The sequence below is a fragment of the Hyperoodon ampullatus genome, assembly GCF_949752795.1.
Source record: "Hyperoodon ampullatus genome assembly, chromosome: 8".
In the NCBI taxonomy this organism is placed as follows: Eukaryota; Metazoa; Chordata; class Mammalia; order Artiodactyla; family Ziphiidae; genus Hyperoodon; species Hyperoodon ampullatus.
In genome coordinates this window covers 114,785,313-114,797,898 of record NC_136921.1, presented here as the reverse complement: position 1 = coordinate 114,797,898, position 12,586 = coordinate 114,785,313, and the positions used below count along the sequence as shown (strand labels likewise).

The window sequence follows — 12,586 nt, the reverse complement described above, 5'->3', positions numbered from 1 at the left end:
GTGTGGCTGCAGCCTGGTCTGAGAGTGGGGGGAGAAGGCCACAGGCGAGTATGTAGAGACTCACTCTGTCTAGAGATGCAGCCCAGTGTGAAGCACTGTCTCAGCATCCTCCGCTCCATCTCATCTCAGGACCTACCTGTATCCTGTGATGCTGGAGAAGCAGGACCTGGTATCCCCAGGCTACTGGAAGGCCCTGAGTTGCAGGCTGGGGACAGAGTGACCAACTTCAACAACAGGCATGGATCTTAAAAGGAAAACTTTGTAAATTAAGGATGCAGGAGTAAATTGCCCTGAATGTATTTAATCTACTGGCCTTCAAGTTTTAACATGTTCCATCTGGTGTGGATGTTAAGACACAGTCAGTGTATCTCGGGGTTAAAATGTGAAGAATTCACCAAGTTTCCATCAACTCATCCTATTTTGATCACAGAAAGGGAAACTGAGGCCCAGAGAGGGCAGTGGGTTTGTAAGGCCACACAGTCACTGGAAGCAGATAGGAATGAGGACCACACTGGCTGTGTGGTCGACCTTCACTGACACTATGACACGTGAGTGCTCATGAAGACTAAATTCTCCACCACACAGCTTCTTTTTCCTAACTGGTGAGGGAGGAAATAAAGCGGAAAAGAAAAGATGAGTTGATAGGACAGGTTACAAAAGAAAGGCAAGTTGGAACAAATAGAGGTGACTGAAATGGAAATAGAGATGGGTGGGGGGCTTCCCTGGTGGCGCAGTGGTTGAGACTCTACCTGCCGATGCAGGGGACACGGGTTCGTGCCCCGGTCTGGGAAGATCCCACATGGCGTGGAGTGGCTGGGCCCGTGAGCCGTGGCCGCTGAGCCTGCGCGTCCGGAGCCTGTGCTCCGCAACGGGAGAGACCACAACAGTGAGAGGCCCACGTACAGCAAAAAAAAAAAAAAAAAAAAGAAATAGAGATGGGTGGATACCATGACCAGAGAGGGAAGGAAGCAGACATAGTGCTTCAAAGTAGATTTCCAATTGATAAAAATCACCAGTAAAGCAAGTGGCATTTCTTTTACTGTTTTTTCCTTTAATTAAATTATAAATATAACACATCCTCATTTTGAAAAAAAATTCAGAAAATTAAGAAGTAAAAAGAAGAAAACCAAGGTGGCTTACTGTCTCATTCCCCTGTTGACATTCTGGCCAGTGTTCTTCTGACATTTTCTGTGCTATGCTTGCACATGCCTCATTGAACAGTCTGGTCATTTCATGTATTACTTTTCCTTGGGAATCTAGAGTGAGCATCTTTTCCAATTCATGAACCCAGTTCTACCGGGCTCCTTACACCACGAGGCCTGCCCTGTTCTGTGGCCGCACCTGGCGTCACACTGTGGACGGCATCCAGGCCAGGGGACCATGCTGTGTGCCACTGCTGAATGCCACCTTGCCGGCCTCACCGCTCGATGCCACCAGGAAAATGATGTCTGCCCTTTTCTCTTTTAGACAGATCTCACAGGAAGATAAAAATTGGGAGACCAATATCCAGGAGCTACAAAGAAAGGTATTGTGGTTTCTTTTCTCAGGGATTTCTTGAAGAACAGAGTAGATTCCCTTTCCTTGCTTCATGTGAAGTTGCAACTGAAAGTCATCCTTCAATAACATAAGTTATTTCCAGGAATTAATGGGAAAGATAATTTTCCAGACATGGTAGGCTTATTTTGTCCAGGAAGTTAAAAGGTAACCTTTTTATGTTCCTTTTAAGATAGGGCAGCACTTTCTGTGGTTGGCCGGCTCTCAGCTCCCCCTGACCCTGAAAGGCAAGTCTGTGGTTCCCATTGTGTGGGTGAGGAGATGGAGGCCAAGACAAGGGAGGCGTGCTGCTTGAGATGGGGCAGAGATGGGGTGTATGTCTTCTGTTGTACGGCTCTGACATTGGGAGGCAAAGCTCATTTGGGGCTCTTTTGCTCACTTTCCCACCTTGGTGGAATTTCTCAGCCCACCTGAGGACACATAGTGCCCCTCTTCCAGCTCAAGATCTGCTGGAAGTCATTTATATCTTCATGAAATTTCAAATCCAGGTAGTTTCTTTCTAGGGAGAGGTTGAATACCCACTCTCTAATTATGGTAGGAGCATTTTGTCCTTTGCTAAAGGAAATTGAGACACTGGGACCCGGTAGGTAACATGTCCTTTGCTAAAGGAAATTGAGACACTGGGACCCGGTAGGTAACATGTTCTTTGAGTTTGTCCTCCCAGCATCTGTCCCACTCAGGTGGTCAGGGTTAGGGAAGACGGGTGTGGCTATGACATTTTTCTGGCTTCAGGCTTAAACGGACCCTGCCCACCTTTTCTAGTAGTTTTGGCTGCAAGTTAGGGATGAGACTGTGTACCTCTCTGTGTACCTGGTGGACAAGGACTGGGGAGCTGGGCACTACCCCCGCATTGTTTCTCAGACTTCTCACTTTGATGACCTCAGATAACCAAAGGATAAACTTTGACAGACACCCCAAAATAACAAAGTACAAACTTCAATCCTCTTACGCCAGCCGAGCGACACTGGAATATTCTTTGACCTCCATGCTCCCTCCATGTCCAATCCTGGAGTCGGCCATGGTAATACCCAGTTTATGTGGTTAGCCTGGCCCAGGGAGGTGCCATGCCCCTTTCTTCCTGAGTCTCCATCATAGACTCATCTAGCAAAATTGGCTTCCTTGGTGGGGGAAGGGGAAGGGGAAGGGGAAAATGAGTGGGGGCCGGCCAAGCCTTGGCAGTGGGTGGGGAAGGAAGACAGGAGCTCCCAAGGCAGCCCCCACAGCGTGTGAGCAGGGGGCCAGGGGCTGCTGCCAGAGTCATTGTGACACAGAGGGATATGCTTGTGGTTTTTATGGCAGCAGCTTTAACTGTGTGACCAGAGAAATCAAGAGAGAAAACCTATCTCTAACTCTACCTATACCTACACCCATACTCATGTTTGTGTCTATGTCCATGTCCATGTCTATACCCCTGTCTATACCCTTATCTATGTCTACATCTGTCTCTATGTCTACATCTATATCTTGATCTACACCCATATCTTACCCATAACTCTGTCTATATCTACCCATACCTACACCTAGATCTATATTTATATAGCCTTATCTATATTTACATCTAGACCTGGATATCCTAGGCATAGACGAACAGACAGAGGTGCTGGTGGGACCACACTGAGGAAAGGACATAGTGCAGTTGTTAGTTCACACCGTGGAGTGTGATTCACACAGGGGCCTAGTTAGATGTGTTGCTTCTTGGGACCTCACTCCCTGCCCCAGTCCCACACAGCACAGCACCCTTTGGGGACCTTGCCCTATCCTTCCCTGTGGCTCAGGCCCACTGGAAAGAGGTCTGCAACTCCAAGGTTAAGGAAGGTGCCGCAGAGTACCTCCCCACACCCCCTGAACGCCTGGGGCAGGATCCCATATGTGTCATCTGGTGACTAGGGGACTGCTAAGTGCATTCAGCAGAAGTCCTGTTATTGGAAGAACATTTTAACCTCAGTAGCACATGAGCAGAGATTTGCATAATAGAGGGAAAGTTAAACTAAAAGGCTATTAACACACGTGGAAATGCATGTGTCTTGAAGGGCCAGGTCCCTGGAGGTTAATGTGTTGGCTCCCCAATGGCCTTATCTTATCTGATGCTGGCAGTGGGGCTGCGAACAGCTTAGCATCTCTGTGTCATATTGAAAATGTATTCAGTCAGGTGTCATATAAAAGGATTGTACTATATTTTAAAATGTTTATGTTTATTTCAAGATTTTGAATGCTCTAATCTTGAATCTGTACAGTTTTCCTTGTAACACATGATCTTATCTTTCAAGTTCAAGTTGCTATATTTTTCATCATAAGGAGAAATTTGTAGTGATTCAAATCACTTAGGATTGTGGACACATTGCAGAAATCAGATTACACTGAGTAAATGAGTTGTGTTTTCCTCTCTCACAGCACAGGATATCAGACAAGATTCTGCTCGCCAAATGCCTGACAGTGTTGGGATTTGTTATCGTCATGTTCTTTCTCAATTCATTTGTCCCTGGTGTTCATCTTGATATTGGTGAGTCTAATTTTGGGGGTAGCTTTTGTTGATAGGCTTTTCAAGTGACATCACAGTCTGGAAGGGAATGTTTCAAAGCTTGTTCCCAGATGCTGGTGAGGGCTGAGAGGGATAGTTTTCTGGAGGAGAAGGGGAGGAGGACGGAGAGGGAGAGAGAGAGATACATCTCAGTGCCATGGGTCCTTAGCCCCTCCAGGTTTAACATTAGAAGGGATAGAGAACAGGGTGGAGAGCATCATCTCTATCATACTTAATAATCAGATCTTCAAACTGTTACTTGAGAAGCACCTCTAGAAGAGATAAGAGGTCATATCAGCAAGGCCACAGTCCTGCAGTTTGTGCAACCCAACCTAATGATTAGATGAGAGACGTTAGTGAAAGGGCCAGAGAATTACAAGAAGTCTACGCTGGTCCTTCTCCTTACCCAATGGTGCATCCATTTTCCCTATGCAACAGAACTCCATTCTCCCACCTGCTCCCATGGATTTCTCTTCTCTTGCTTTCACAGTCTTATGGCTCTCACTTTGTACTTTCCCAAGGTCTAGGTTGCATGGCCCATCCCCACCTGACACATGGCCATCTTGCAGAATGAGTTCACCAGATATCATGTTTACCCTGGCATTCTTCTACTCTCCATCAACATTTCCATGTCTCTTAGATCTTTTTAGTTGATTTAATAGTTATCTCTATTGGTGTCATTATTTAAAACAAAATAAAACCACTTCCAAAACCCACCTCACATGAAAGTATAGATATAAAGTTAAATTTGAGGAAGTGTCAAGGAGTATTTTCTTTAAACAAAATCTTTACCTATGGTTTTCCTTCAAAAGTGAGCTCTGCTAAGATGTTTTTTATAAAAATTTGACTTACTGCAACATTTGAAGAATATAACTTCTGTAGAAAGCAAAGCTTCTTAACTGTGTAAAATAGATGGATAACATGGGCAGGCTTAGTTATTCGAACCACAGCATTGCTCCTTTAGTTCTTGGCTACCACTAGGAATCTTTATATCTCTAAAGATTAAACAAGTACAATAAAACTGGTATTTTGTGGGCAGATGGGTTCCATTAGCTAATTCTTTTGGGTGTTCACAGATTATTTTGTCGTGGTCCGAGCATGGTTGGAAAAGAATTTCCATACACAAGGTAGAATGTAAGTAAGATAGGGTTTATTAAAAAGAAGTGTCACTGCAAGAACAGTGGACTGACTTCCCGGTAGTCAGGGAAAGTCGACAATGAGCATGGGTTGCTTGTCTGTTTTTATAGCCAGGGAACCTGTAAATCATCTGCTGACTGGGCAGAGTATGTATACTTGTAGTGTGCTGAGTGAGAGAAAAACAGGGCAAATGTCTTTCCTTATATGGGATGGGAAAGGGACAGGGCATGGTGCTTGGGAGGACTCTGGGTCACTGCCATGGTTGCATTGTGACAGAGTGATGGGAGTCCTGTAACTCCTTTTTCTGGCAATATTGGCCCTTTGAGTTATCTTGTTCTCTGTCCTTGGAGCACACCACATATTCTGTTTGTTTTCTTTTTTTTTTCTCCATGTTGGCAAAAGTTATTAAGCTTGAAGGAAAGTTACCGTCTCAGCTACAGGAGGTTTCAAATCTATATTTCACTGGCAGCTGCTTTATGAGAAACAGGTCATAAAATTGTATTTAAACTTCACCATGATACTTACAGTTGTTCTGCTTACAACTTTTTAAAATTGAAGTATAGTTGAATTATAATGTTGTGTTACTTACTGCTATACAGCAAAGTGACTCAGTTATACATATATATACATTCTTTTTCATATTCTTTTCCATTGAGGTTTATTGAATATAGTTCCCTGTGCTATACAGTAGGACCTTGTTATTTTGTTTCTAATTTTATTTGAGATTCTACTTTAAAAGAACACGTCACACATTTTAAAGACTGAAGAAATGTATTGGAGTTTGCATGCAATTTTGTTAGCATTTGGCAGTGGTGTTTGTAGAAATGACAATACTTTTAAAACTTAAAGTCACATCTTTTACCATATCTATGGACTTTAAAAAATCTTGATTACCATGAAACTTTTTATTTTAGCCTGAGAAGTCTACACTTTTTACTAAGATGTCACATCTCTTTTTGTGTGGTTGTTGCATCTGGGATTGAAAGGCTTATTTTGCTTCTGCTTTTAAATGTCGTGTTTTCAGTTAGGATTGTGTACAAATGATTTTATCTGGGGATCCTAGAACACGTAATCTGTATATTTGCATATTCACTGTGATGGGAAAGAGTTAGGTTGACAAAGAGAAAGACTTGATTAGCATATATGTTAAATGGAATACAGTTTCCTTAGAGTTACAGTAACTCTCTTAATGGGAACAGGGGCAAATTTAATGCAAGATCTTCCCAGGGCTTCAGTGGATAGAGATATGGTCATTCGTTTTTGGTGAAGTGCTGTTTTGAATATGACATACTGGGTAAGCTGAACATAATACAATGTAATGCCATATAACATGAGGTGATGTCACATTACACAATGTGCATCATGTAACATGTGACATCATATAACACAATGTGATGCCACATGACAAGGTGGTATCATATAAGGTGCACCATGTAACACAATGTGACATCACATAATACAATGTGGTGTCATATAACACCATGTCATGTCATGTAACAAAACATGACATCATATAATACATTCCTTTATTTAAACATCATAACCTAAACACAGCAATGATTATCATTCTTTTTCCTTCTTACTTTATTTTTTAAATTATCATAGAGCAAAACTGATTTTTCTTTTCAAATTCAAAATTCTATGAACTTTAACAAAGATATATGTTTATGTAACTGCCACTATAATCAGAATACAGAATAGTTCCATCACCCCTCCCAAAATTTCTTTGTGTTATTCTTTTGTATCACCCTCTGCCTTAATCCTGGTGACTCCTGATATGTTCTCCATCGCTATAGTTTTGTCTTTTGGAGAATGTCATATACTTGGAATCAGACAACCTTTGGGACTGACGTCTCTCACTCAGATTCATCCAAGTTGTTGCAGGTATCAATAGTTCATTCTTTTTGTTGCTGAGTAGTCTTCCATAGTATGGATATACCACATTTTGTTTATCCATTGGCCCATTGAAGGACATTTGGGTTGTTTTCAGTCTTTGGTGATTGTGAGTAGAGCTACTCCAAACATTTGTGTACATGGTTTTGTGTGAACTTAGGTTTTTATTTCTCTTGGGTAATTACCAAAGAGTGGGACTGCTGGATCATATTGTGAGTGTGTGTTTAGCTTTAAAAGAAGCTGCTGCACCACTTTTCAGACTGACTGTAGCACTTTGCACTTCCACAGTAGTGTATGGGAGCTCCAGCAGCTCTACATCTCACCAGCACTTGGCATGATTAGACTATGCCTTAAATCTAGAACTCACGTGCTATTATAATCATTTGTTTACCTCTCTGTCCCCTGGTATCCCCCTCCCCAGCTAGATTCAAGGGCATGGTCCATGTCTTCTAGGCTTTTCTCTACTCAGTGCCTTGTGTTAATGCCTGACACATGAGTAGATACAATGTATAGGTTAATGGAATGCATGAACAAACTTCTTATTGGTTCTTATAGATTCCAATTTATTTCATTATTGTGAGAATATCATGTGTGGATGACTCAGCCTGTGTTTTCTAGAGAGTAAAGCCTTGTGTGGGTGTTCTTCATTGGAGAGTATGATCCCAGAAAAGAGAAGTAAGGGACAGAGAAGTAGAGTGGTGAAGGGAGTGAGTCAAAACAAGGCTGAATCACTATCTGGCTACATTATGGGCCACTGGTCTCTCCATACAGTAGGATTGTCTGAGAAGAAACATGAGATGTGTCTCAGGACTGTCCATGGGGTTGCAGGGAGAGAGAGGGAACATTTATCCATTGGTCCAAGTTCTTCCCCATGGAATGTCAACTTGCAGGTGCATCCAGCTAATAAACACATGAAGGCCACACAACAGAGGAGCCCCAGCTGGGAAGCAGCTGTTGGTGCATGGGCTCAAGGCAGATTTGGTCAGGGTGCACCTGTATGAGGGCATGTTTACACAGAGCTGGCCACTGCCGTAAATTTCTGGTGAGTGGCTGGAGAACCCTGAAGGACCCAAATGCAAGAGGTGGCACAACAGTGAAGAAAGAAAAGTGAATAAGGGCCATGGTCACAATTCATATGCATGTGGCAGAGAGATAGTTCCCCAATGTGCAAGGATCTTTATCTAAAATGTACACTGGAATTAACTCCATATTGCTCAAGCTGTTACGTACAGACAGGTCCATAGTCTCCACATGAAAATCTTGGTGCCAGATATGTTTCAAAATTCAGATATTTTTGTTTATATTTTACGAAGACAATTAAGTGCACACACAATTTTATATAATGGAACAACCCCGAGGGGTTCAGGCCCAGCACCCTGTCCTCCGAACATTAGTAATTCTACAGTGAAACCTGAATATTTTCTACAAGGTGGGACAAATTATGACCACAGGTAGCCTCATTTCAGTTCAAATCAGGTTTTGTTGAATTTTGACATAAAACATAAAAAATTTGCTTTTCCAAACTTTAAGATTTTAGAATCGTGGATAACTGATTATGAAAACTATAAGAATTAGCAAGCTGGATTCAAAATGTTATCTTTGTCTTTAAAATTTAAAACCTTGATGAACAATTTTCTAGGTCTCGTTCTTTGATAATTAGCTCAGAATGTCTCTCTAAGGTTCTCTCACAATAAGTTTGATTAGATTTCAGTTCTGGAGATATTTCTGTAATTATTTCCTTGATATGGTTTCAAGGAAACTGGTGTTGTCAGTGTCCTTTGTTGAGAAATTTTATTGTCTTTGTTAAAGTATTTTTAGCTACCAGTAAAATAATCTACTTGATATCAAGCAAAATAGGGGATTATTAGAATGATACTGGACTAACCCGCAGACTCCAAGGGACAGTGGGCTTTGGGAGAGAGGGTTGGAGTGGAGCGGGGAAAGCAGACTTAGGAAGGAGAAAGGCATCCAGACAGAGGGTATACTCCTGTCCCCCAGACACCTTTTGTTCTCTTCTAATTGCCTCGTGCTTCTCCATGGACCATTTTCTTGTCTTTTTTCTGCTCATGGCAGAATAGAGATGGTCTCATTAGTTTCCCAATTTATAGGATCTCAATTTCAGCCACACAAAGAGAAATAACTATTTTGAATCCCAAATTCCTTGGAGAAGAATTTGATTGACCCAGGTTGGGTTAATTTCCTTTCCTAACCCAGAAATTATGACCAGGATAACAGGGCCACATAGAAAACATGGCCAATCAATTTAAAAGGAAAATATAACTAAAATATTAAAACTACCTATAAATTAAGTGAAAGATACAAACTGGACAGGAATCCTGAATAGACTCTTCACAAAAGAAGATATTAAAAAGACTGAAATTACCAATAAGCATATGAAAAGGTGCTTAACCTTATAAGTCACCAGTAAAATGTGAATCTGAACCACAAGAAGATACAGCTGTATCCACACCAAAATGGCTAAAATTAAAGGCTGACAACACCAAATATTAGAGAATATAGAGCAACAGGAAGTGTCATACACTGCTGATAAGATTGTAAATTTGTACAGACTTTTGAAAATGATTTGGTAGTATTACCAAAGTTTAGGACAATGCATATCTATAGCCCAGAAAGTTTGTTCTTAGTTATATTCCCAACAGAAAAGTGTATGTCTGCACACCAAAAGACATGTCTTAAAATGCTCATAACAACATTATTTATAGTAGCCCCAATCTGGAAGCCATTCCATATCTATCATCTCTAGAACTGATAAATTGTGAGATAATCATACAGTGGAATACTATACAGAAATAAAAATAAATGTATTCCTGAAACTGTAACGATGTGACTGAACCTCACAAACATGTTGAGCAAAAGAAAAGTCTGATTGAAACTCATATAATACATAGTATTATATAATACATAGTATATGTATTATATATATGTATATCATATAATACATAGTATATGATTCCAGGTATGAAGACTCAGAAACGGGCAAATCTACTTTATGGTGTTAGGAGTCAGTGGTTGAAGGGAGAGTGTAAGGAATGGAAGGAGATCTAATTGGGCTTTTGTTGATAATGTCCTGTTTCTTGCCCTGGTTGAGTTTTCTTTGTAACTGAGCTATATGGTTTATTTAAAATCAATGCACTTTTCTGTGTATATGCCATAGTTCAATTAAAATGTTTATTAAATGATTTAATGAATATATTTACTGTATCATTCAGGCTTCTGCAAGAAAACAGATGACATACTCAAACTTGGTAATTTGAATGAATTTACTATTGAGCAAGATGGAGGAATCCACAAGGGGTAGAGTGGTATCCCAGAGCCAGTGTGCGTGTGTGTGTGTGTGTGTGTGAGAGAGAGAGAGAGAGAGAGAGAGAGAGAGAGTTCTTTCTAAGAACTAGAAGGATGTAATGACAAGGTCACCTTGACAAGAGCTGTGTGACCTTCAGTGAAAGGACCCTGTAGGGAGGAGTCCAAAATAATGAATGCTGTGAGCTCTTGCACCCAGACTCCATCTCCTTCTGGGCCTCCCCTTGCAGAGCACAGCTGGAATCCTGGGTATGAGAACCTCTTGATGTGGTCCACACAGGCAGAGTGTGGGAGGGGATGGAGGAGAATGGAGAGGGGTGGGCAACTCAGCAGGTTCCTGTCCACCTACGTTCTCCCGTCAGTATTGGTGGAAAGCTTTAGTTGCAGCAAAATGCTTAGAAATAGGATCACTTATTTTTTAATTACCTTTTTTCAACCTCAATTACTTAAAAACTACTGACTTGATGTAATCATGGTGTTTCCTAAGTCTGATTGGAAGAACACAGAGCTTCCAGGTGTTGAAACAGAGCTATGAGCTTCACTCTGAGCTTTGATGTCAAAGCTGCTGCTGGATCTTTGCAGCCACATCCCTGGATCGAGTAGAGTTAGGGAAGATCGGAGGCCAGATTGCCCTGGTTCAAAGCAAAGCTGCAGTACTCAGTTGCTTGATACTTGTGGACACCTGCAGCATGCCTCAGTGCTCCCTGTAAGGAGTTTGTGAGGACTGAATCACCTCATACAGGCAGAGGTCTCAGAAACAGCACCTGGTGTCGGATGGAGTGTGATGTGAATGGACAGTTTATGCTGATTGCTAAACAGCTCAGGAAAATACAGTATGATGAAAAATGGCCTTGCTTTTGCTGGATTTAAAAAGGAAACTAGAAAGAATAGGACTTTTCTCATGAGAGGACACCTTGCAGACAATATAATAATTGCACAGGTAATGAGATGCTCCCTCCTTTTGGTCCCAGGCAGTTGCCCTATGTGTGGTTAGTAGAACTTAACCCCTTGGTGACTCTGCTCATTGTTACCTTCAAATCTAACTCATCCCAAGCTGCCTGTCCTACTTGCCCCCCGAACTGTGGACTTGGAGCCCCCCAAGAGCAGGCTTAAGCTTGTACCCTGGAAGCTCAATGCTTGGGTGAATGACAGGTTCAGTGGTAGATTTAAAACTACCCCCTGGACACCCACAGTATTTCTTTGCAACAGAAAGTCTTATTTGTGATAAATCTCATGTGGCCTATTTTAGGTAGTCGATGGCCAACACACATTAGACACCTCACCAAAGGAAACAGGCAGGGCAGTTTCTACTCCATCCAGTACACACAAGCCATTCATGAGTTTTTCTTGTTTGAAGGATGAATGTGAGGTGTGTAACTGTTGAGATATTCTCTAGAGATGCATCCTGTGTGGCTTAAGACATATAGGTTATCTCATCTTAACTTCAGGTTGTGGATTCATCAGGACAGTATTGCTTTTGCTCAAAGGCACCTGAAAAATATCCAGAGCAGGACCAGGTACAATATGTTCTTTATAAAAAGACTGCAAGGTTTCAGATAGAACACAGTCAAGTTGTATCTCTGAGCACATGAGACAGATCACCTTTTGGGGAGAGGTTTCACACGTGGAGTTACCAGATATGTTTTTAAGTAGTGAAACCATCCCATTTGAAGACTGAGCACATGAGAGGAGTCCACCTTGGTGCAATGGAAAAACACTCTCACAGACTGGGGGCTGAATCTTGGTTTTGCCCCCAGCAAGCTGTGTAGCCTGAAGAAAGCCAGTTAATCATTGGGAGCCTCAGGGTTTTCTCATGGGAGGGGTTGCTGCAAGGTGACCAGAGCTCCTTGCCAAGGAGGCTGCTTAACAAATGGTAGAAATCCTTGTTCTGCTTTCCTCTGAATCGTATTGCCCAGGGCTTTAGGAATGGGGGTAAAATGACCTATTTAGCTCTTTTTTTTGCATTGAAACTTGGCCCTGTTGGAGATTTGAGTGAGAAAGTACAGAGCCACCTATCATAGGTTTTGCTTTAAGGAATGGCAGAGCTCTTGGTGAGAGATTAATACCCCAAGAGGGGGTTGATAGGAGTGTCACAGGATAAAAACGGTGCAGGTAAATGTTACTTTTTATCTTTATCCATCTCCACCCAACCGAAATTTTAAT

At 41.8% G+C, this 12,586-nt stretch overlaps 1 protein-coding gene across 2 annotated transcripts in view; it reads left to right on the top strand.

Moving 5' to 3' along the window:
- Window positions 1-12,586, top strand: part of OCA2 (OCA2 melanosomal transmembrane protein) — a gene marked incomplete at both ends in the record, with an annotated part of 172,560 nt that overhangs the window by 83,503 nt on the left and 76,471 nt on the right. For both annotated transcript variants that reach the window (XM_079710371.1, XM_079710370.1), the window contains 2 exons: window positions 1,468-1,525; window positions 3,946-4,054. In XM_079710371.1, coding sequence (XP_079566497.1) covers window positions 1,468-1,525; window positions 3,946-4,054 — 167 coding nt within the window. The remainder of the gene's footprint in view (window positions 1-1,467; window positions 1,526-3,945; window positions 4,055-12,586) is intronic.